Here is a 23,429-nt window from a genome sequence, read left to right as displayed (position 1 = left end):
ACCCTCCCCTCTACCCACATGGAAGTGATGACGTAATTTGAAACTAGGCATGGCTAGTTTCCCATGTACTAGGTATGTTATGCTAATAGTTATGGGACATCTCATATCAATAAAGGAAAAGCGAGTGATTATATAACTCTTGCTACTCTCCAAAGAGACAAATATCAACAATTGGCTGTAGGCTTTGATTTTACAGCCTGTGCCTGATATTCTTATTGAAAAAGAACATATATATATATATATATATATATATATATATATATATATATATATATATATATATATATTATATATTGTCTGTATATGTATATATATATATATATATATATATATATATATATATATATATATATATATATATATATATATATATATATATATATATATATATATATATATATATATATATATATTGTCTGTATATGTATATATATATATATATATATATATATATATATATATATATATATATATATATATATATATATATATATATATATATGAGAGCGCAATATGAATCAGATGGCTCTGATAACATATCCCTTGCATAACTGATACCTATAACAAAGTCTCCTTCCTTAGCCTGAGGGTCTTCGAAAATATTTGCAAGGATAAACAAAAAACATTCCCATGGTTTTCTAAAACATGCCGCGTTTTATCTCGGTTTTCTCGTGTGTATTATGTAATATAACCTCTATGCACTGTATTACGTAATTTTCATGTGTATGCTGTACTGTACTTTCAGATTCATAATGAAATTATGGAAGATGGCGCTGAATGAGCATTTGCCTATGCCTTTCATGTATCCGTGATGTAGGATAATTAAATATCCGATTAGATCATTAAAATGTCTATGATAAAGAAAGCAATCTTAAATTTATCACGTTTTCCAGGTGTTTATATAAAAATAAAAAAAAATATTCAGAACTGTTTGCACATTATCCTGTTACAACAGATGAATCATTTGATTGTTTTCAGTTGTCTATCGTGGGAATGGTATATGATGAATTTACTGATGTAATAATGTACACTACTGCACCATTTAAGAAAGATTATTCTGAAATAATTAAAATAAAAGCTCATCAGTGGCCAATGTTGTCTGCGGGTCATCATTCATTTTATAGTAGAAATATTTTGCTCGCGTTGTATGTGGCTGTACGTTGTATACATACAACCATACTCCTCCCCATTAACAAAGAATTTAAAGGCAATTCCCTTTTCCTAATACTACTACTACTACAATTCCCAAAACCACGTATTAGGAATCTTACGGAAACCCACGAGAAGAAGAGTTGCTCTCGTCACTAGCGTATCCTACCTTGTTTATCTTATTTTGCCGTGAGTTTGGTTATATTTTTTACTAGTTATTTTTCATGCTGTAATTAGTATAATATATATCAAATGATTGTATTTATTTTGTTGATATAGCCATCGTGTTTAGGATGTATTAAACATCTGTTTATTGGATTTGGGAATCCCAGTGGAAGCTACCGTAGGATTGCGAAGGATATTCCCGTATGGTTATGGCTAGCAGAAATCCTATTTTAATTTAATAAATAATTGCACGTACCTTTCATTTCCTGTGGTTTAGGATAGTAAATGCATATCTAAGGTTAAATTTATGCTATAAGCAAGGCTATCTTAAATAAGCGCCTACTGGGTAGCCTATAATGGGATTAGCCTATGGACCTATAGGCCTGCGCATAGCCTAGGCCGTAAAGTACCGTATCCTATCGTAACCAGCCCTACTGTATCCTAGCTTAGCCTATGGAAAGGATATTACAGGAGGGGAACTTCATGCATGGGTTGGAGAGAAAGTGGTCACGAATTACTTGAGGAGGGGGTGGGCAAACCCCCCCGCAGCCAGGTTAAGAAGCGGTCATCCCTCCGTAGGTAGTTTGCAGACTGACAGGAGCAGGCTCTTACACTTACCATTGAGCGGAAGCTTAGTCCATCTTTCCGATGTTTAGTGTTACCATAGCTGGTTCACTTAAGGTAGATTCCTGGGCCTACAAGACCTTTGTTTGGCAGCCTGTGATTGGCTGGTACTGGAAGGTAGGCGGTTCACTCAGTGTCTCATTTTTACGTCTGTAGCTCAGAAAACTAGCAATATGTTTATATTTCTTCATTTGTCTCACGTTTTGCACAAGATAGGAAAGTTTTGGTCATCCCATAGGATTCGGTATTAATTGTACAACTAAATCATGATTTCCTGAAATCAGTAAGATAAAACACAAAGGAATTACAACGAGTGAAAGTGAAGAGAGAAGTATTTAATTGTTTATACCTGTTTTTACTTATCATCGGATTTTGCATCATTCACACAATGAAGATAAAATAAAACTTGAGTTTTCATACAATAAATTCACCCTGAATACTCTGGTGCTTTCAGATTTTAAGATGCGTGTGATATGTGAAGAGAGAATGAAGCATATGTCTTGCTGTGTTGCATCTGTTCTTGACCCAGTTGGCTGTAGGCCTAGTGCCGACAGATGGTGATCTGCAAACAGCGAGAGCTTTGAGGCGCCGTTGACAGTTGCCAATTAGTGATATGAGAAGTTTGCAGTTTCGACAATATTTACCGTATTATTGTCATTACATTTTCTGTAAATAAGTGCCTAGCATTCCCATTATGACTGTTGAACATTTTCACTCCAATACCATATTGTCTATGTCTGCAAGTCTGGACATAACTGATAAGGAAAAAAATAATCAGATGGATGCATCTGGATGCGTTGGGTTTAATTTAGTCTAGTTGAGAAATTTACGTACATACTGTAGGCTACATGATAAATAACAGGCCTACATAATGATGATGAGTTCATTATTTTGGCTGCTTGTTTCTCTGGTCAATAACATGAAAGTACATTTTTTATTTCTTACCATAAAATCTATTAGCAGTGTCTAAACTGAAGCCAGCACATCCAGATGCATCCATCTGATTATTTCTTTTTTCTTATCAGATGTGTCCAGACGTATGGAAGTATATGATATTGGAGTGAAAATGTTCGACAGTCATAATGGGAATTCTATGCATTTATTTACAGAAAATGTAGTGACATACAGTAATAATACAGCAAATATTTTTGGAACGGCAAACTTCTCTTATCACTAATTAGCAACTGTCAATGGCTGAGAGGACCAACGCGGTGTCTTGCAGATCATCATCACCGTCTCTTGGCAAACTGAGTCGAGTATGGATGCAACATAATGACATATTCTTCATTTTCTCTTCAAATATCACACGCATCTAAAATAAAAAGGCACCAGAATATTCAGGGTGAATTTATTGTACGAAAACACAAGTTTTATTTTATCTTATCGCGTGAATGATGCAAAATCCGATGATAAGCAAAAACAGGTTTAAAGAATTAGATACTTCTTTCTTCAATTTACTCGTTGTAATTCCTTTGTGTTTTATCTTATTGATTTTAGGAAATCATGATTTGTTGTACAATTAATACCATATCCTATGGTATGACTAAAACTTTCCTATCTTGTACAAAACATGAGATAAATGAAGAAATATAAACATACTGCTATTTTTCAGAGCCACAGAAGTAAAAATGAGACAGTGAGCAAGCCGCCTACCTCCCAGTACCAGCCAATCAGAGGCCGCCAAATAAACGTCTACCTTAAGTGAACCAGCTACAGGGGAGGGGAAAGCCCCTGGCCAGGTTAGGGCACGGCACCCTAAGTCAGGTTAGGTCAGGAATTGGCATCCTAGGAAAGGTTAGGTTTGTCTTTGTCTTAGGAACCTGTGCCCATCATTCTCAACTGCCCCCTCCCCCAACCCTCAGAAATGCCTACTAGGCCTCCAGCATGGAGGGAAGCTTGGGGTTTTAGGATCTCTCTTTATCTCAACCTGACTTGGGGTCCTATAATTTTTATAAATATTTACCGTAAACAATAGGTTAATTGCAGTCTGGATAAAACTGAAGGCTACTGTCGCTGCCCCGTTCATGCCAGTCACTGACTGGAATATTTACTTCCCTTTTGTTTATGTTTATGTCTTGTTTTACCTAATGATACCTACCTCCTTTTGTTTTGTTTTTGTTAATGATATCTGCCATATTTTTTTCATGTTTTGTACGATCATCCCCAAGGGGTTGGTACTAAACACAGTGCCCATTTTGCCTGTAACCTGATAGTTATCAAACTAGAGGGGTGCGGTAGTATTCTTCAGTTTTACCGCATTCCAGTGTTGAAAGTATGATTTCATGTGTAGTTTGAATGCTTCTGACATTTGTCTCTGAAGCACCCCTTATTTCCTGCAGTTATGGGGGACCACAAGAGGAAAGCAAGGTTCTTGGGTAGTGGAAAACAAATAAGTGAAATATACAAGGATATATTTAACCAAACCTAGGGTGCCAAGGACTTACCTGGTTGGCAGGAGGGCTTTCCCCTTATGGACCCCCACCTAACCCAATCTAGGGCACTGTAAATTAGAAGAAACAATAGGGTCATGACCAAACCCAACCTAACTTAGGGTACTGTAAATTGGGTTGGATAATAGGGTTGCAGCTTAAGCTAACCTCACCTAACCAAGGATGCTTGGTCCTTTCCTGACTGGGGATGCTTCATCCTTCCTGAACCCCTCCACTAACATAACCTGAGACACCAGGTCCTTACCTACCTTACCATATCCATAATCAAAACTTGAAAAATATGGGAATGTTGGAATACATGGTTGCCATTTCACTCTTTTGCATTTTCCCCATCCCAATAACCCTGTGTTCTCACTGGGTTCACATAATTGTGAGTCATCCTTCCACATTTTGTGTACATGACCAAGAAGCTGGGATTTCCAGGTTGGAAGAATGTAAATATTAATGTTTTCTTCCTCATGAACACCATATTCTATGGAGGTTGAACTTCAGGTCAATGGCCTGTGTGGACTTGTTCCATATGAATAGGGTTCATCTTCTGAATAATAATAATAATAATAATTCAGACAATATCTCCCACCGAGGGAGTGAGTCTGCATATCCGGTGAAAGATAAAGGGCTTTCCCCTTTAATGACCCCAACCTAACCCAACCTAGGGCACTGTAAATTAGAAGAAACAATAGGGTCATGAGCTAACCTAAATAACTTCAGACGCTGTAATTGAAGTAAATAGGACTGCGACCTAAACTAACCTCAGCTATTCAAGGGTGCTGGGTCCTTTCCTGACTGGGGGATGCTTCACCATTCCTGGACCCTCTCTACTAATATAACCTTGGTCACCAGGTCCTTACCTACCTTTTGTGTGATGTCACTTTAAAACTGTTTAATAAATCTTACATTAATCACAATCAAAACTTGCAGAAATATATGAATGTTAGAATGTGTCCTTGTCACTTCACTCTTGTATTTTCCCCACCCCAGAAACTTGCCTTCTCACTTGGATTCCCATAATTGCGAGTCATCCTTCTCTTGTTTGTGTACATGACCAAGAAGCTGGGATTACTTGGTAGGAGGAACATAAGTAGTATTCATGTTTTCAGACAATATCTCCCACCCAGGGAGTGACTGCATATACGGTTAAAGACGAAGGTTTGTATCCATGTAAGAATACATCTCAAATTCAGGGTTATTTACATTTTTGACAAGTGTTTAATCCTTATAGGACTGACGAAATATATACTAAGCACACACCTAGACCAGGCTAAATTTGAGGTTGGCCAATTAAAAAAAAAAAAAAAATCAATGGTCAGAGGAAGATGCATATGCACATGGTATAAGAAAAAAAATTTAAAAACTTTCTGTACCTTCCATGGGAAGTTGAAAGTGAATATTTCCAACCCTGTGCAGGGCCTCTTTTCCAAAAGACAGTCCTAAAAATATGCTATTTTATATAAGTAGCTTACCAAGTAATTACAGTTCATAGATAACAATTTTTAATAACCGGCAGCTAAAATTTTAAAATTCGGGGTAGCGATTCTATTATTTGTTTTGGTGTAAGTAGCTAGCCCTGCCCCCTTTCTGGGAAGAAGAGGAACAATATAGCAAGAAGGCCCAATGTATTTCTGCTGGCTTTCGATGAAGGTCGTGAGCAGCAGCGTAAATTTGGATTTTATGTAAGTAACTTACCAAGTAATTACATAGCTGAACTTGATCACCTATTGAAGAACATTTTCAAAGTTTTTGAAGTGATCAATTTCCTGGATTGGGCAGTGGGCACCCTGGCCAGGAAAATCCAGGACTTTCTTTCTGTTTCCAAAGTTTTACCTTTGGATCTTCTGGGCGTACTTTCCTGTATAGACAGGGAAATTAGAGACGCCACTTAGGAATTAATCTCAACGTACTCTGTGGGTATTTTAAAGACGAGAGAGCTTGGGTGCTCTTATACATCCAAAGAGGTCACGTCTGCACAGAAATCGACTCTTCTGTTCTCTCCTCTATTGCATGGCTTCCTTTTCCCTCAGGCAGTAGTTAATGGTATCGCTTCTGACTTGCAAAAGAAGTCAGGGCAAGATCTCCTGACCCAGTCTTCTAAACATGCTCGAGAGAATTTTTCCTTCAGTACCAAGTCGTCTTCTCCTGCGCAGTGCCAGCCCTTTCAAGGCGCCAGGCAAAGATTTCAGTCTAGGCCTTGTGCTAACATCCGTTTCTCCTCTAAGGCCATCAAAATGTCTTCATCCAAACCTTTTTCCAAAAAGTGGGGAAAGTTTTCCCCATGCAGCACTGGGTGCCAGGCTCCTTCTTTTTTGGGAAGAATGGAGCAAGAGGGAAGCAGAACAGTGGGTAATAGAGGTACTCAAGAAATTCCCTTCATAGATTATCCACCCTTAGTCAAGAAACCCATCGCATTAACCGCATATTCGAAAGGCTCGAGGTTTTTGGCCCTCTCGGGGGAGGTTTCTGTACTTCTTCAAAAAAGAGCGATAGAGGAAGTCACAGATGTAGAATTGGAGGGGTTTTACAGTTGCCTTTTCGGGGTTCCAAAGTCTTCAGGAGGATGGCGACCAGTGCTGGATGTCAGCCCACTGAATGTCTTCGTACGTAAGACAAAATTCAGAATGGAGATGAACTGCTCAATTCTTGCATCCATTCATCAAGGGGACTGGATGGTCTCCTTAGACATGCAAGATGCCTACTTCCATGTCCCCATATATCCAGACTCGAGGAAGTACCTTCGCTTCGTCTTTCTGAACCAGATTTTTCAGTTCCTAGCACTGTGCTTCGGACTCTTGATGGCCCCTTTAAGTTTTCACCCGCATTCTCACTCCGGTAGTGGGTTGGCTTCATTTAGTGGCCGCCAACATTGCACTCTATCTGGACGACTGGCTCATTCGTTCTCCCACAAAGGAAGATTGCACAGGAGACATTCAAAAGACTCTTGCCCTAGTGAAGGAGTTGGGACTTTTGATCAACCTTCAAAAGTCCCAGCTAATTCCATCTCAATAGATAGTGTATTTGGGAATGAGTCTGAATTCTGGTCTTTTTCAGGCTTTTCCTGCACCCAAGAGGATAGAATCCTGTCTAAAGATGATAGACGAGTTTCTCACTTCAAAATTCAAATGTGTTCGGCCAACAAGTGGATGAGCCTCCTAGGAACATTGGCTTCCATTGAGCAATTTGTCTCCTTAGGGATACTTCCCATGAGGGTACTCCAGTTTTACCTCAGAGACAATTGGGACTGAAAGAAATATCCTCTGAACCCCAACCTGAGCTTCTACACAGATGCATCTGACTGAGGTTGGGGCACGATCCTGAAGGACAAGGAAGTCTCTGGAAGGTGGACATCGGAGCAGGAAACTTGGCATATAAACTTGAAAGAACTGACTGCGATCAGTCTAGGATTGCAAGCCTTTGCTTCTGAAAGTCGAAACAAGACCATTGCAGTGCACTCAGACAATACACCTGACATTGGACCCATTGGTATGCTTAGAGTTGTGGAAGCTGTGGGGAATGCGGACAGTAGACCTGTTTGTGACCTCCAAAAATCACTGCCTTCCACTGTATTGTTCTCCAGTTCCAGACCCTGCAGCATGGGTAACGAATGCCATGCTGTTGGACTGGTCCAACAAGAACCTGTATGCACTCCCTCCCTTCGGGACGGTAAGGGAATTGATAAACAAATTCAGGTTTCATGGAAATGCTTCGATGATCCTCATAGCTCCCTTTTGGCCTCTAAGGAAGTGGTTTCCAGACCTGATAAGTCTCCTGTCCGATTTCCCAAGACTACTTCCTCAAAAATGCAAGCTCCTCAGACAGCCCCATCTCAGGCGATTCCATCGGGTTATCCACGCTAGCTCTGACTGGATTCAGACTATCAAGAAACTTCTCAGAGCTAAGGGATTTTTGAGATCAGCTGCACAAGCTGTCTCTAGATGCAGGAGAGAGTCTTCAGCCAATGTCTACCAAAGCAAGTGGACTGTTTTCCGCACTTGGTGCTGAGCAAATCCTGTCTGCTTCTGAGACATCTTTAACAGAGATCGCCAATTCTTTGTTGTTCCTGAGAACTTCTAAAGTCTTGTCCTGATCCACTATCAAAGGTTATAGGGCAATGTTAGGCTTTGTATTCAGGCACAGAGGCCTAGATATTTCTTTGGATCGGGATTTATCTGAACTTGTTAAATCGCTCGATACGACAAAGCGCAAAGATTTACAGGAAGTTTCGAGGAACCTGGACGTGGTACTTAAATGGCTTTCAGGTCCACCTTTTGAGCCTAATGATCTTGCTTCACTGAGGAACTTAATTAAGAAGACTTTACTCCTAGTAGCCTTAGTTACAGCCAAGAGAGTAAGTGAGATCCAAGCTTTGGATAGGAGAATTGGTTTCTCTAATGGAGATGCAACTTGCTCCTTTACTCGTTTTCTCGCTTAGAAGGAGAATCCAGCAAAACCTTGGCCTCGTTCTTTTAGCATTAAGAACCTATCTCAGGTGGCAGGTTCATTAGATGAGGAAAGATTCCTTTGTCCGGTAAGGGCTCTCAAGTGCTACCTCCATAAAACTGACAAGATAAGAGGTGCATCCGATCACCTGTGGTGTTCAGTGAAGAACACTTCATGACCTCTCTCGAAGAATGCCCTCTCTTTCTTTCTAAGAGATCTCATTCACAAGTCACATTCACAAGTGGGAGAAGAGCTTCTTCCCTTTCTAACGATAAGAGCGCATGAGATTAGAGCTGTGGCTACGTCCTTATCGTTCAGACATAATGTCTCTCTTGCCTCCATTCTCCAATCCACTTATTGGAGATGTAAGTAGTTTCTGGGAGTAGTTTTTTCGGCACATTGTCTATGCAGTGTTGAAACAATTTTTAATGATTGCAGTACCTTGGGTCCTTTAATGGTGGCTGGCACAGTGTTGGGGAGATAAGTATAGGAAGCATTCCTTCCATCCGTACTCTTCGCCTTGGAACCTGGTGTTGAGTTTAGGGGAGCCTGGGGGTACTCTGTACTGGGACACCCTCCAGGTCTTTATATGGTTGGTGATGGTGATTTTAATCTTTAGGTGTAAGTATCAGTGTTGTTATCTGGTGTTGCGTGTCGGTACTGTGCCCAGAGCAGGGGCAAACTTTCTATACTTTGCTAGTGTTTGGAGAAGTCCTTCGCTCCGAGGTCCCCACTTATGTAGCAGGTGACACTTGGCTATACCTCCACACCTCTACGGGGTAAGATGAGCGCCACCAGAGGCAGGATGTTCCTACAACAGCTCTCTTACCAGGTAAGGAACAACAAACATTGTACTGATTCTATTCTCAAATTATTACTTTTAATACTTAGGTAGAGTAAGTCCATGAATCCCACCTCCTGTAAATGTAGGCATCAGCTATGTAATTGCTTGGTAAGTCACTTATGTAAAAATGACATTTTTATAATAAAATAAAGTTTTATATGTACTTACCAAGTACTTACAGAGTAGGAGCCCTCCATCCACCCCTCTCATGGACATTATGGCATAAACAAATTGAGCCTTCTTGCTATGTTGTTCCTCCTCTTCCTCAAAAGTGGGCGGGACTAGCTACTTTCACCAAAACAAACAAAAGAATCGCTACCGGGAATTTTCAGAATTTAGCTGCTGGTTATTAGAAATTGTTAGCTATCTAATTACTTGCTAAGTATATATAAAACTATTTTATTATAAAAATTTCATATTTTACCAAGTTGTAAATGTTTTTTCTAATTATTTTTTGTATTTTGTAAAATTTTAATTACAGTTTACATAATATCATAACAGATAAGAAATAAAATTAGTAAAAAATTCTGAATGTCTTTAGGTTAAAATATTTACGAGATGTCCTGGGATGGGGAGGTGCAGTGCATTCCTCCATGAAATCTCAAGCCAGACTGATCTCCCTGTATCCCGTACTGACTTGCTACTAAAGTTGCCGTAAGTCATTTATGGCCCATTGAAGAGATTTGAACATTTTTTCGGCAAAATTCGTTCAAACTGTATGTTGATCATCAGGGGATGATACCCAGAAATAACCATAAAGCTATAAACTTGAAGTCTTTTCTACCCAACCTCATGTTTGTCCTTGACACCACGGGAAAAGTGATGCTGACAGTTGATTGTGTAGGTGTGTTCTCTACTGTCTCACTTCAAATTAGGTTTTGAGGAAGATATATCCATATAGAAGACTTTAGGTTTGTATGTCTAGGAAGAATTCAAGTTATCCTGAATTTTCCTTTTATTGGATTCACTTTAATGGTGAATGGGATTTCACCACAATTTTTTACATATCTCTTTTTAGGCAGGGGGGAGTGCAGTGGTTAATTCTTGCTAGGCGCATTTGCATGAGTCATGTCTAAAGTACTATCTAACTGAGGTACTCATAACCTTGTATAGAATTCATTATACAGCATGTTGTGTTTCTTTTCAGATGGGTCGCGACTATCGTTCCAAGTCACCTGGGTGGCAGAAAGCAGATAGATATAGAAGACAAGACAGAGGCAGAAACGACAGACCATATCAAAAGGGAAACCAGAATGACAGAGGTTATAACTACGGACGGAGGAACAATGAAAGGTTCCAGGGCTATCGGGGTAGATATGACGGTCCAAGGAGAGGGAGATTCCAGAATAGAGGAAGAAGTCGAAGCAGGGATAGTCGTGACACAAGAGAACAAAGTTACAACAGGAGAAGCGATAGTGACAATAGAAGGAGTAGTAGTAGCAGCAGTACTAGTAGTTCCAGTAGTTCAAGCAGGGCAGGCAGTAATAGCCGGGAGAGGAGTTTGAGTCGTGGCCATTCCAGAAAACTGGGAAGCCCCAGAATGGAGAGATTTGATAAGACGAGACACCGGGACAAGAGGGGCCGACATCAAGAGGAGGAAAGCAACTCCGAAGATGACTCCAGAAGTAGAGAAAGGCAGCGAAGAGACAACAGCAACGAAAAGACGGGCAGGTACGGACGTCCTTCCAGGGATCATAAGTCGCGATACGGAGAGGAGAGGAGGGAGAGAAGCAGAAGTGCTGAAAAGAAAAGGTCCGGCTCCAGACATAATGATGGTGAGAGCAGGGCTCATGTTGGAGAAGGAAAGGCAGGCGGGTCCAAGCAGGATAAGACGGAGAGAGAGAGGCCAAGAGCTAAGTTAGTGCAGAGCTACAGTTCCTCATCAAGCAGTAGCAGCAGTAGTAGTTCGTCAGAAGAGTCGTCAGGGGAGGACAACAGCAGTAATGACGAATCAGACAAGAAGAGAAGGACCAAGTTTAAGTCTGAGAGGAAAAAAGAAGATGAGAAAAGGATGGAAGAGGAGAAAAGAAAGGAGGAAGAGAGGAAGAAGGAAGATGAAAGAAGGAAGGAGGAGGAGAAAAGGAAGGAGGAGGAGAGAAGGAAGGAGGAGGAGAAAAGGAAGGAGGATGAGAGAAGGAAGGAGGACAAGAGGAGGAAGGAGGATGAAAGAAGGAAGGAAGATGAGAGAAGGAAGGAGGAGGAGAAAAAGAAGGCAGATAAGAGGAGGAAAGAGGATGAGAGAAGGAAGGAGGATGAGAAGAAGGAGGCAGAGAAGAGACTTAAGGATGAGGAGAGAGCAAAAGAGGTAGATAGAATAAAAGAGGCTGAAAGGAAGAAAGATGAGGAAGAAGTTATCAGGAAAGAAATAGAAAAGAGAAAGGAAGGAGAAAAGAGAAAAGAAGATGGAAAGGAGGCGGAAGGGGAGAGAAAGAAGGCTGACGAGAGAAGAAAAGACGACAAGCAGCGTGAGAAGGAGAAGAAATCTTCCGGTAGTAGAAATGAAAGAGGAGAAAAAGGGAAAGTCATCAGTGATTTGGAAAAGAAGAACCAGGAGGACAGTGAAAGAAGTAAAATGTCATCCAGTAGTAAAGGAAATGACTTAGAAAGAAGGAAGATGGATGAGGAGGATGAAAATGCCAAGGGAAAGCATGAAATATATAAAGAAATGCCAAAGGAGCAAAGGGGAAGATCTCAGGATGAAAAACGCAGTCAGCAAGTTGCTGGGAGAAAAGAAGAAACACTTAAGGTAAAAGATAGTGACGATGACTCAGAAGTCACGAAGAAATCTTCGTCTGAGGTGCAGCAGGGCAAGAAAGAAGAAAAACTGGATAAAAAACCGAAAGCTGATGCTGGAAGTTCCTTGCCCGAAAATAAATTGAAGGCTGTGCGGAAAGACATAGATGGGGAGAAAGAAAGTGAAAAACACATTGAACCTGAAAAAACAAAAGAACCGAGGGTCCGAGAAGCTGGCGAAATCAGCGACTCAGAATCTGAGAAGTCATGTGGTAAAGGAAATGAAGAAACAGAAGAGGTAAAAAGTAAAACCAAAGATCATGATGCTAAGGAGAAAGAAACGTTGGAAAGTAAGAAAAGCAGTTCTAAGACGAGAAAAGAAAGCTCTAGCAAGAATGAAAGACAAGACAAGGATGTATTAAAAGAAAAGGATATCAGGGAAAAAGAAAAATCTCAGAGAAGTAAAGATGCCACAGAAAAAGATAAAAAATCTAAGAGCAATGGGAAGGATTTGAAGTCCCCAAAAGAAAACACTGATTCTTCAGGTAAAGAAAAAAAGGACAAAGATTCGAGTAGCAAGAAGAGAGAGTTGGATCCCGACCCTGCACACAACAAACCTGAAAATTCACAGACCTTGGATGGAAGGAGTGGAAAACGGAAAGTGGAGGACACGTTCAATGATAGTGACTGTTCTGAAAGGCAGAGGTCAAAGAAATCAAAGGCCCTGGAGGATGAGTCTTCTAGGCACAAAGAAAGTGATCGAGACACGGAGAGCAAGAAATCAAAGAAGCGTAAACGCAAGAACAGAGATTCTCCTTCAGAGGACAGAGGATTAGAATTTTATGAGAGTGATGAAGAAACAACAGAGCAAGAATTACTACGAAGAAAGAGACAGTTAGAAGAGCAGTTGCAAATAGAGGAAGAGATCAGGCAGAGGAGCGAGAATATAGAGAGAGAACGTGAAGCTGCCAGGTTGAAGAAACTAAAAGCACTTGGTCAGGCCGATAAAGAAAACTTGAGTGACAGTGAAAACGTAGACAAGAATCGCAGCAAGAGAAGCAAATCTGGTTCTCGATCTCGTTCACAATCTTTAGAACCCGGAGAGACACGTGCCAAACGAGATGCATCGTCGGAAGACAGAAGGAGCACGAAATCTGAAAAGAAGCAGAGAGGTGACAGTAAGAGTAGACATCTCAGTTCTGATGAAGAGGACAGTAATAAATCTAGATCAGAAGAGCGACAACACATTGGGGGACGGTATTGGGGTGGTGATCGCGAGCGAGCTAAGGATGGAAGTGCACGTCAGCAGAATGCTAACCGCCCAAAAACTAGCGACACTTATTGGAATAAATATGCTGACAAATTGGGTATTCAGATAGAAGATCCAAGAAACAAGGAACAATCATCTGAAAAGAGCAGAGGGGAGAAGGATGTGGAAAGGAGAAGAGAGGGCAGAGCTGGGGAGAAAGGAAGGGAAAAAGAGGAAGGCAGTGCTAAGTCAAGTATTAAATCAGAAACTGAATCGAAGAGCACTGCCCCATCATCAGTTACTGATGCAATAAAGAAGCCAGTCTTGGATCCCCTGCTGACCAAAACTGGTGGTGCCTATATCCCACCCGCCAAGTTGAAAATGATGCAGGGGGAAATTACAGACAAAAACTCTGCTGCTTTTCAGAGACTGGCATGGGAGGCATTAAAGAAATCTATCAATGGTCTTGTCAACAAAGTAAACGTTTCCAACATTGGCATCATTGTACGTGAATTGTTTAAGGAAAATATTATTCGCGGTCGGGGTGTTCTTTGTCAGTCGTTGATGCAGGCTCAGTCATTTTCCCCCTCATTTACACACGTTTATGCTGCCATGGTAGCAATTATCAATACTAAGTTCCCTCAGATAGGGGAACTATTATTGAGACGTTTAGTCATACAGCTGAGAAGGGGAATCAGAAGGAATAATAAAAATGCTTGTGTAGCATCATGCCGCTTTATTGCACATTTGATTAACCAGCAAGTTGCCCATGAAGTAGTCGCTTTAGAAATCTTGACTCTTCTTTTGGAAAAAGCTAAAGACCTCAGTGATGAGTCTGAAATGGGTGACAAATCAAGGAACAATTCATGTGAGCTAGCCATAGCCTTTTTAACAGAATGTGGTATGAAATTGACTGAGGTGTCACCTAGGGGAATGAACATCATTTTTGAAACACTCAGGCACATCTTACATGAAGGCAAACTTGAACAGCGAGTTCAGTATATGATTGAGGTTATATTTGCTGTGTGGAAAGATGGTTTCAAGGATCACCCGTCAATTCCTGAAGATCTCGACTTGGTTGAAGAAGACGACCAGTTCACTCACATTGTCGAGTTAGATGGCAAATTGGAAGGGGAAGAAATCTTAAATGTTTTCAAGCATGACTTAGAATATGAAACAAATGAAGAAAAGTATAAAGAAATTAGGTCAGGAATCCTCGGAGAAGATAGCGATGAAAGCAGCTCGGAAGCTGGCTCTGCAAGTGGTTCCGACAGTGACGACGAGGAGTCAGATGAAGAGGAGGAAAAAGGAGAAAGCAAACAGACGATCCTGGATCAGACGGAGACCAATATGGTCGCCTTCCGTCGCACTGTATACTTAACAATTCAGTCGTCACTTGATGTTGATGAATGTGCTCATAAACTTTTGAAGGGGGAGATTAAGCCTGGCTGGGAGCCAGAGCTTTGCCATATGATCCTTGATTGCTGCGCTCAGCAAAGAACTTACATGAAGTTCTACGGGTTGTTAGCTCAGCGTTTCTGCATGATCAACAAAGTTTACCAAGAGCCCTTCGAACAGATATTCAAGGACGCTTACGACACTTGCCATCGCCTCGAGACTGAAAAGCTGCGCAATGTGGCACGTCTCTTTGCCCACCTGCTGTTCTCTGATGCAGTTTCTTGGGAAGTCTTGAATCACGTTCACTTGAATGAGGATGAAACGACAAGTTCGTCTCGTGTTTTCATCAAGATCCTTTTCCAGGTAATATGTTTGTAATTTTTTCTTTGATTTTATCTAATTTTTTAAGTAGTCGTATGTATGTTGACTGTTTGGTTTCTGCAATGAACCAGCCATGGTTCCACAGGTTCCAAAAAACAAAAAAAAAAGAATGGGACTGGATAGACTAGCAAAAGCAAGGGGTACAACAAAACCAGCAAGACAGCCTTAATACTAATTTATTACAATACGTTATACTACAGTAAACCCCCTGTATTGGGGGGGATGCGTACCACACCCCCTCGCGGGTAGCTAAAATCTGTGAGTACTTAAAACCCCTCAAAAAACACTTAGAACTGCCTATTTTGATACTGTAAACATAAAAAACCCTCTAAAAATGCTTACACTGGAGTATTTTGATAGTTTTATCACAAAAAGTGTATTTAGTCATGAAAATGATATGAAAATACAGTAATTAATGAATATTTCTCAGTGAAAAATACCGCGAATGGGCGAATTTTCCGCGAATAATGGCTAGATACGTTCCACAGAGAAATCCGCGAATACGTGAGTCCGCGAATAGTGAGACCGCAAATACGGGGGTGTTTACTGTATACATATTTACAACTGAGTCAGGTTTGGTAAAAATTAAATCTCATAATCACAATCATAATAAATGAGTCAGCTAAATACAACAGATGTAGCAAAACCAAAGTTACTTTGTGAAAGACCAGCACAATAAATAAGCGTTGTTTAAACTGGCGTGAACAACACTTTGGCTACGTCACAAAAAATAGACAAAACAGACAGCATAAACAATAATATGATCAAGCAGCATCAAACATAATACAAAAGTAATAGTATAAATAACTAAATAACACACAACATGATCAATGAAGAATAATAAAGCAGCAAACAGTAAATGGTACCAAAACAATAGCATAGATAATACCAATACAACAGTATAAATAATACCAGTACATCCTTGTGCAGCACAAAACACAATAGACAATATTCGTAGAGATGTCGAGACCAAAAATCAAAGGTCAAAGAGGATGACCATCATTAGACAACTGCCATACAATCATTGAAACAGCCCATGGTTGTTAACAGGAACAGATCTGAAAAACAGGTGGTCACGACAGAGTCAATGTGACAGCAGATCTGCTGTCCAACAGGAATGACCCCACTCCACTGATGGCCATGGTTTGGCCTTCAAACCATCCTCAGGCTGCAGAGGACAACAGGTAACTAATACCTACTGTTTCTAGAAGCCCAAGCTGCTAAGCTGCCGAGAACCTGACTCGCTGCTATTCTAAACCTAACTGACGCTATGGAAATAAGAGTGACGGACGTCAACTAAACCTACAGAAAAACAAACACCACCAGGTAAGGAGACAACACCCACAACAAGGGAACAGTCTGCAAATGATTGTTCTAAAAAACCAACCTCTAAGCCTTACAGTTTCATAAGGAGGGTTGTTAACTCAAAGGTGCTGTCTTTTTTTATTTAATGTATGTACTCCTATACTGTATACATACCAGAAAATCTTGTTAGAAAGTAAGCATAGTATACCTTGGGTACATTTTTAATTAAAATTAACTTTAAACTGTGTTACTGTACTTGTGAAGATAATTTTGAGTATCACTTTTAAATTACTGTAAATTACTTTTGAAAGACTATTGATATCTTATTGCCAGAATTATCAAGGATAGAGGGAAACCAAAAAACTTATGCGTTATGTTAAGAGTGTTAACGTTTACCTAATGGCCGACCTAAAAATTGCAGGAGCTCGCTGAATTTATGAGTTTGGCCAAGTTGAATGACAGGCTCAGGGATGCTACTTTAGCTGCTGCTTTTGAAGGCCTGCTGCCACGGGATAATCCTCGCAATACAAGGTTTGCCATCAACTTCTTCACCTCTTGCGGTCTTGGGGGACTTACTGATGATCTCCGAGAATTCCTTCGCAATCAGGTATGTATGGTGCTTTTATTTCTTGTTTAGGTGGATATATTCTTATACAGGTATAAAACATAATCTAACTAGATCATGTAATTGCCATTTGTTACTTTTACTAATCAGGCTCTGTAAGTACAGTACAGATGCATTTGATAAATAGGCTCTGTAAGTACAGTACAGATACAGGTATACCCTACAGATATGGGATTATATTTTCAGCACCAATCCATGCTGTATAGTAGGGTTGCTCCATGTATTTTCTGGTCTGTGCTGAGCAGACATGCAAGAATTAATGTAGTTGATAAAAGGATCACTTGTTTCTTTTATTCATTATCTTTTGCAGTATCAGTTTTAATACCATTGAAAATGTCTCACTCAATGTATGTTTTGCAATCCTAAATGTCTCTTGTAATACAATCTACTGTATTATGTTCAGTACACAGTGCAGAGTTTGTTGCCAAATCTTTTCCCCGAACATCCGTTTTACCACTTTTTGCTTAAGTTGATTTTCATTCCTCTTGTCTCCATTCCACTTTTATTTTTAAGCATTTTAAATGTCTGGTTCTGATTCTGCTGTTAACATGGGGTCTGTTAACATCTGTTCTGTGTGGCCTTCTCTTTTGTATTGCCTTGTAGCTGCCTCCCTCTTTAAGTTGAGTAAGTTATTATGGTAAACAGCAAAGGGCTCAATACTGATCTTTGTTGAATACCAACATTACCTCAAATTCTTCCAATACACTTTCCACTGTCTTCACTTTAGGTCTTATGTTATAGTATGGTTAAAAACATAGCTCGGTTGGTTTTACCAGGGCCCTTGTGCCTTTGTAATACCGAGTTAATAGTTTGTCCTAGTACTCTGTCGAATGCCTTCTCTAGGTCCACAAGTATGTGGTTTTATCTCTTCCTTGCATGATATTTTTCTTGTAGTTGCCTCATGTAGATTGTTTCATTTAATGACCTCTTTGCCGTGAAGGAACTTTTTATCAATTCAGATTTAAATATTATGGGAGGAGCTTGATTTCGTGGAATACAGGTTTACATTGACAAACTGATGATATTTAAATCTTGATTTTTATATGTATGGTGTATTTCACACACATAATGGGCATCTCTTAATTGGATGGTTTGTATTGAAAGATGTTTGTTGTATAATAGAAATGTATTTTAATAACTTGAAGTGTTTAATGATATGTAAAGTTATTCAGCACTGTTCTGCTGTATTTAGTGTTGAAGCCTGAGTAAATAAAAACAGGTTTTTATTGGAGAATAAAAAGCTTGTATGATTGTACAGTATTTGCACACTTTTTCATTTATGACATAAATTTTTTATAGATAAAGAAACTCCTCCATTTCAGCCCAAACCAACGGCGGTCGTTGCTCCTGTGCAACAGCAGTTAACCCAAGACAGCAGTGACAGTGATAGCAGCAGTGACTCAAGCAGTGACAGCAGCAGTGAAAGTAGTAGCAGTACTAGCAGCAGCAGTAGCAGCAGTGATGATTCAAGCACCAGCAGCAGCAGTGATAGCTCTGACTCCTCTTCTTCGGAAGATTCATCTGGTTAGTGAATTCGTTTCTGTGGTGTAGGCACTGTATAATATAGTGTATGCCCCATGGGCGGTAATACTGTCACTGCACCTCATCCGTTGCACTGTAGGCATTACTTGAGGTCCTTTGCACAACCTCTTTCATACCCCTTACTGTACCTCCGTTCATAATGTTTTTCTTCCGTCTTACTTTCCTCAACCCTCTCCTAACAATTTTTTCAAAGTGCAGCTGTGAGGTTTTCCTTCTGTCACACCTTTAAAACCTGTTTACTCTCAATTTTTCTTTCAGTGCTGAATGACTTCATAGGTCAGAGTGCTTGGCCTTTGGCCTAGATTTTATCTTCCATTTCATTCCAGTATAGTATATAAACTTCAGTGCAATATGGTTTATTAATGTTTGTAGTTAATTTATATGCTTTGTATTCCTCAATTACTGTTATTTGTAGTAGTCAATCCAATAATGCATTGGTAACAGAAAATTTAATTTCACAGTTTGCTGATGGAGTCCTGTTCTATTCCCCTTAACCTCTGATGAATCTCCTGTGCCTTGTTATTGAGCCTTATAGGGCTTCCTTCCCTATCCTTTGTCCACTGTAATGCAAGTCAAAATACTGACTAAGTTGCCTGGTTAAACTGCCATACATGATAATGCCAACAGTGTCTTCCATAAAACACAATAGATAGTGTTAATGGTTCTTTGCTAAGATTCTTTGGCCCCAAGCTGCGATGCTCTTCAACTATTTTCCATGTCAGTTTTCTTTGTTCTTTTCCCAGCTCGCTGGACAACTTCTCTAAACAGTCTTGTTCCATAACTCTTCCATTTCCCAGCACCCTGTACAATTTCTCTTAATTGTCATGTTCTGTATTTCTTTCTTCGCTTACAAACACATCCTACAGGTCAGCCACATGAATCTATTAGGCATGGCTGTGTATGGTTAATCTCTTATTTTGAACTTGTATTCCTTTGCTTTCTTGTTGTTTTCACAGAAAAATAGATCTACTCATAACCTTTTGAAAAGTACTTGAACAGATACATTAACTATTGCAATATTTTTTAGCATGCAAAATTTTCACGGTACTATATGGAGATATGCTTGTTTGGCACCTCCAGGGGCCTGCCCTTAAAAGGATTGTGCCATCAAGATTATGTTAAAATCTAGATATACTGTGAGATCTCCGATTTTGTAGACAATAAGGTTAACTTTTATTGCTTAACCATCCACAAAATTACTCTTTGCTGTTAGGATGACTTGTCAAGATTATATATAGAGATATCTGTAATAGTAATGTATTCATGTTATTGATAAGTACAATTAGCATGGGCACTATTCATTATTTAACTATATGCTTATTTGACCATTTTTCAGGTTCAGAAAATGAGAAGAGAAGAAAGAAATCCAAGAAGTTGAAACATTCAAAGAAAACTGCTGCCTTGTTAAAGAAGCAGAAACAATGTAAACATAGAAGGATTGAATTAGTAGGAGAAAGCAGTAGGAGGAGGAGTGTCAGTGAGGAGGATGATGCAAGAGACAGAAAAAGTAAGAAAAAGGGAAGAAGAGATGAAAGCAGTGAGGGTGAAAGAAGAGGCAAAGAAGATGCTAGAAGGGACAGGAGGGGCCTAGGTGATGAAATAGATAACGAGAGAACGCAGAACGAAAATTCTGGCGGAAGAAACAGGCCTGGAAAGAGAGATTTTGACAGTGATGCTAGACGAGGGAGAAGGGACGATGAACAGTTTAACAAAAATTACAGTGAGGAGAGAAGACAGGCTCAACAAAAATACAGACAGACCAGCAGAGAACGGTATGATGACGATGATGGTAGCGACAGTCACAGGAATGACGATAAGAGGCACGGTAACAACCAGCCAGAGGGCAGGAGAAGAGACTTGGCCTACAGGCACAAAAGGGAGAGTGAAAGTAAGGATGATGATTATAAGCACGAGCAAGAGCACCAGGATTCGAGTGACAATCGCAGCAGAGACCGCCGGGGGTACAGAGAGGACTACAGAGAACAGGGGGCTGATCGTCCTGGTCCCAGAGGAAATAGATATAACCAGAACAGAAGAAATGACAGGCAACAAAACTATAAACCAGAGGGCAACTATGGTAGACGTGGCAAAGATAGACAGAGGTACTATTAACGTCGCTTCCGATGATCAATTTACACTACTGTTGGAGATTAGTGTCGTTTTGGTATGCCAAGAATTGTATTATAGATTAGAAAGATCTCATTATATAGTAATAGCTGAAGCACGCAAGAGATGTGTATTAATGAAAATTATCCCAATTTGGCGATGTCCAATTTCATTTTTACCCTCATTTTATTTGGTGTGAAATATATTTTTAGTGTTAATTTCCTGGTTGTTATGTGGAATTAGTGCAGAAACCTTTAAAAGGATTCAAGTATATTTTACTGTACTCCATTTTGATAGTTATTGTGCATAATATTGACATTTTTTTCGTAAGCCTGACACTTATGTAAGAAGTTAAGATTACAGTAATTTCCAGAATGTTCTGCTGCCCGTGTTTCTTATTCCTAAAGCATATTGCTAAATATACATTATGCTCTTGTAGTGTCCAGATATGTAAGAGTTGCTTTATAATAGAGAAAATGTCATCTAAGATATTAACATTTCAAGAGAGGCAAATTAGGAGTAAGCACTGCAAATGTCTGCAACCTTTAAAACTCTCAGTATTGTGTTTGAGATATATAACTATACTGTACATATATTTTTTCGTAAGCATACTTTGAAACTCAGAGCATTGACAGACAATGATGAATTGTTTTATTTTGTTAATTGGAATTCCAGATACAAACATGTCGAAATATCCCTTTTTGCTATGATTTTGTGGTGCTCGTTGTCACAGTATCTGTTAGTGTCATTTTTCGATCTTCCATATATGGGTCTAGTAGGTGAAACTTACTTTATACACTATATTTAATACGAGAACATACACACAGAATTGGTATTTGGTCAAGTATAACTTGTGGCATTTATCTGTAGGTACAGTATTCTTTAAGAAAATCTGCTGGCAGGCTTTTTGGAGAAGTTCTTATTTGCATGTATTGATGTGCAGTTCGATAGTATAATTGGGTTTGCTGAGTAAATTATAATCACTTAAGTGTTGCTTTTCTTCCTTTATTATTGTAAATATTTAATAGGCACTGATTTCTCTTTTTTTTTTTATCCAATTTAGTTTGCCATTGTAAATTTTTACAGCTTTCATTGTCATAACTCTTAACTATCAGATTTCATGTTTATTTAGATTACTTTTGTTAATTTGATAGCAACCATTTAAATTTAAGTTTACAACTCCAAATATCAGAAGTCATTTAAGTTTACAACTCCAAAGTCATATTTATATAAAAGATTAGGTTTGATATAAATAATTTGAATTCATGTTAACTCGGCTATCAAAGTCATGTGTAATTGAATAATTTTAGTTATTAGATAGCAATCATTCAAATTTATATTAATTTCAGCTATAAGAAGTCATATTTAGTTAAATGATTTTAGTTATTTGACAGCAAAGTCATATTTAGTTAAATGATTTTAGTTATTTGATAGCAATCATTTAAATTTGTTAATTCCCAAGTATCAGAAGTCGTGTTTAGCTACAAGATTTTAGTTATGTTTGACAGCAATCATTTGAATTTATTTGAAAATACAGCCTAGTTTTAAGCCATGTAATTGTTAAGGATGATTGTTCACTCTGTAAATGGAGAGTGCAAATAACTTGTATGTTTATTCAGTAAACTGTAGGCAAGAGGTAGACATGCAAGATATAAGTACAATAATTACTTCAAAGGGTCATATTTTGAACTATCAGATTTTGTTATGGGTTTCATGAAAGTGAAGATGTGTAAGATTTAATGTGTCTAGGTTATGTCCTGTTTTTGAACTTACGTTACTGCTTGATTTTGCTTGAAATCCTGACAGTCTTGGCTAATGTATGTGTTATGAGTATTAAGATAAAAATGTATAAAAGAAATATATCAGAACAAATCACGGTTGTATGTTGCGTTTTATCGAAATATGAACTGCAAACTTCCTTAGAAACCAGAACTCTACTGTTAAACTGGAGAACATTTCATATATTCTTGCTTACAAAAAAACCAACAGCCATTTTAGTTTTATTTTGAAAATTTTGGAGGTACATTTACACACTTTCTTGCCATTTCTGTTTTCCTTTTTCATTGTTGTAATTTTATGCATTTCACTGCAGCATATCTAGTGTGTACTTTACCATTGTAAATTTTAATTGAATAATATTTGTATATAATTGGTGTACTGTAGACTTATTTTATAATTACAAGTAATGAAATTTCAATGAACATATGTGTTTATAAAAGGAAATTTGTGCTATTTCATGTACACTGTATTTCATTTATTTCAAATTGATAAACTACAGTTGTTTCATGTACAACCTCTTAATATGAAGTTTTAATACAATCAGTTTTATGTATTATCACATATTGATTATAATATGTGAGTGTCAGACATCTGGAAGTGAGTTTTGGTATTATAAACTTGGAAAAGTTAATCTTTCAGTGTCAT

General features: G+C 38.8%; 2 protein-coding genes across 3 annotated transcripts in view; one reads left to right on the top strand and one right to left on the bottom strand.

Annotated features, from left to right (window-relative positions):
* LOC136832660 (uncharacterized) overlaps nucleotides 1-23,429 on the bottom strand; it is a 38,703-nt gene that overhangs the window by 5,781 nt on the left and 9,493 nt on the right. The gene's annotated exons all lie outside the window — the stretch shown is intronic.
* ncm (nucampholin) lies at nucleotides 1,253-23,278 on the top strand. 2 transcript variants are annotated; one of them, XM_067093937.1, is made up of 5 exons: nucleotides 1,253-1,338; nucleotides 10,814-15,409; nucleotides 17,154-17,339; nucleotides 18,680-18,881; nucleotides 20,236-23,278. In XM_067093937.1, the coding sequence occupies exons 2-5, from the start codon at nucleotides 10,814-10,816 to the stop codon at nucleotides 21,009-21,011; spliced, it is 5,760 nt and encodes a 1,919-aa protein (XP_066950038.1). In that variant the 5' UTR covers nucleotides 1,253-1,338; the 3' UTR covers nucleotides 21,012-23,278. The 2 variants fall into 2 exon arrangements, with proteins under 2 accessions (XP_066950038.1, XP_066950039.1); XM_067093938.1 differs by lacking the exon at nucleotides 1,253-1,338 and adding an exon at nucleotides 10,208-10,320.

This window comes from Macrobrachium rosenbergii, chromosome 50 (assembly GCF_040412425.1).
Source record: "Macrobrachium rosenbergii isolate ZJJX-2024 chromosome 50, ASM4041242v1, whole genome shotgun sequence".
In the NCBI taxonomy this organism is placed as follows: domain Eukaryota; kingdom Metazoa; phylum Arthropoda; class Malacostraca; order Decapoda; family Palaemonidae; genus Macrobrachium; species Macrobrachium rosenbergii.
The sequence above is the reverse complement of the archived record's forward strand: the minus strand, read 5'-3'. Positions and strand labels throughout refer to the sequence as shown.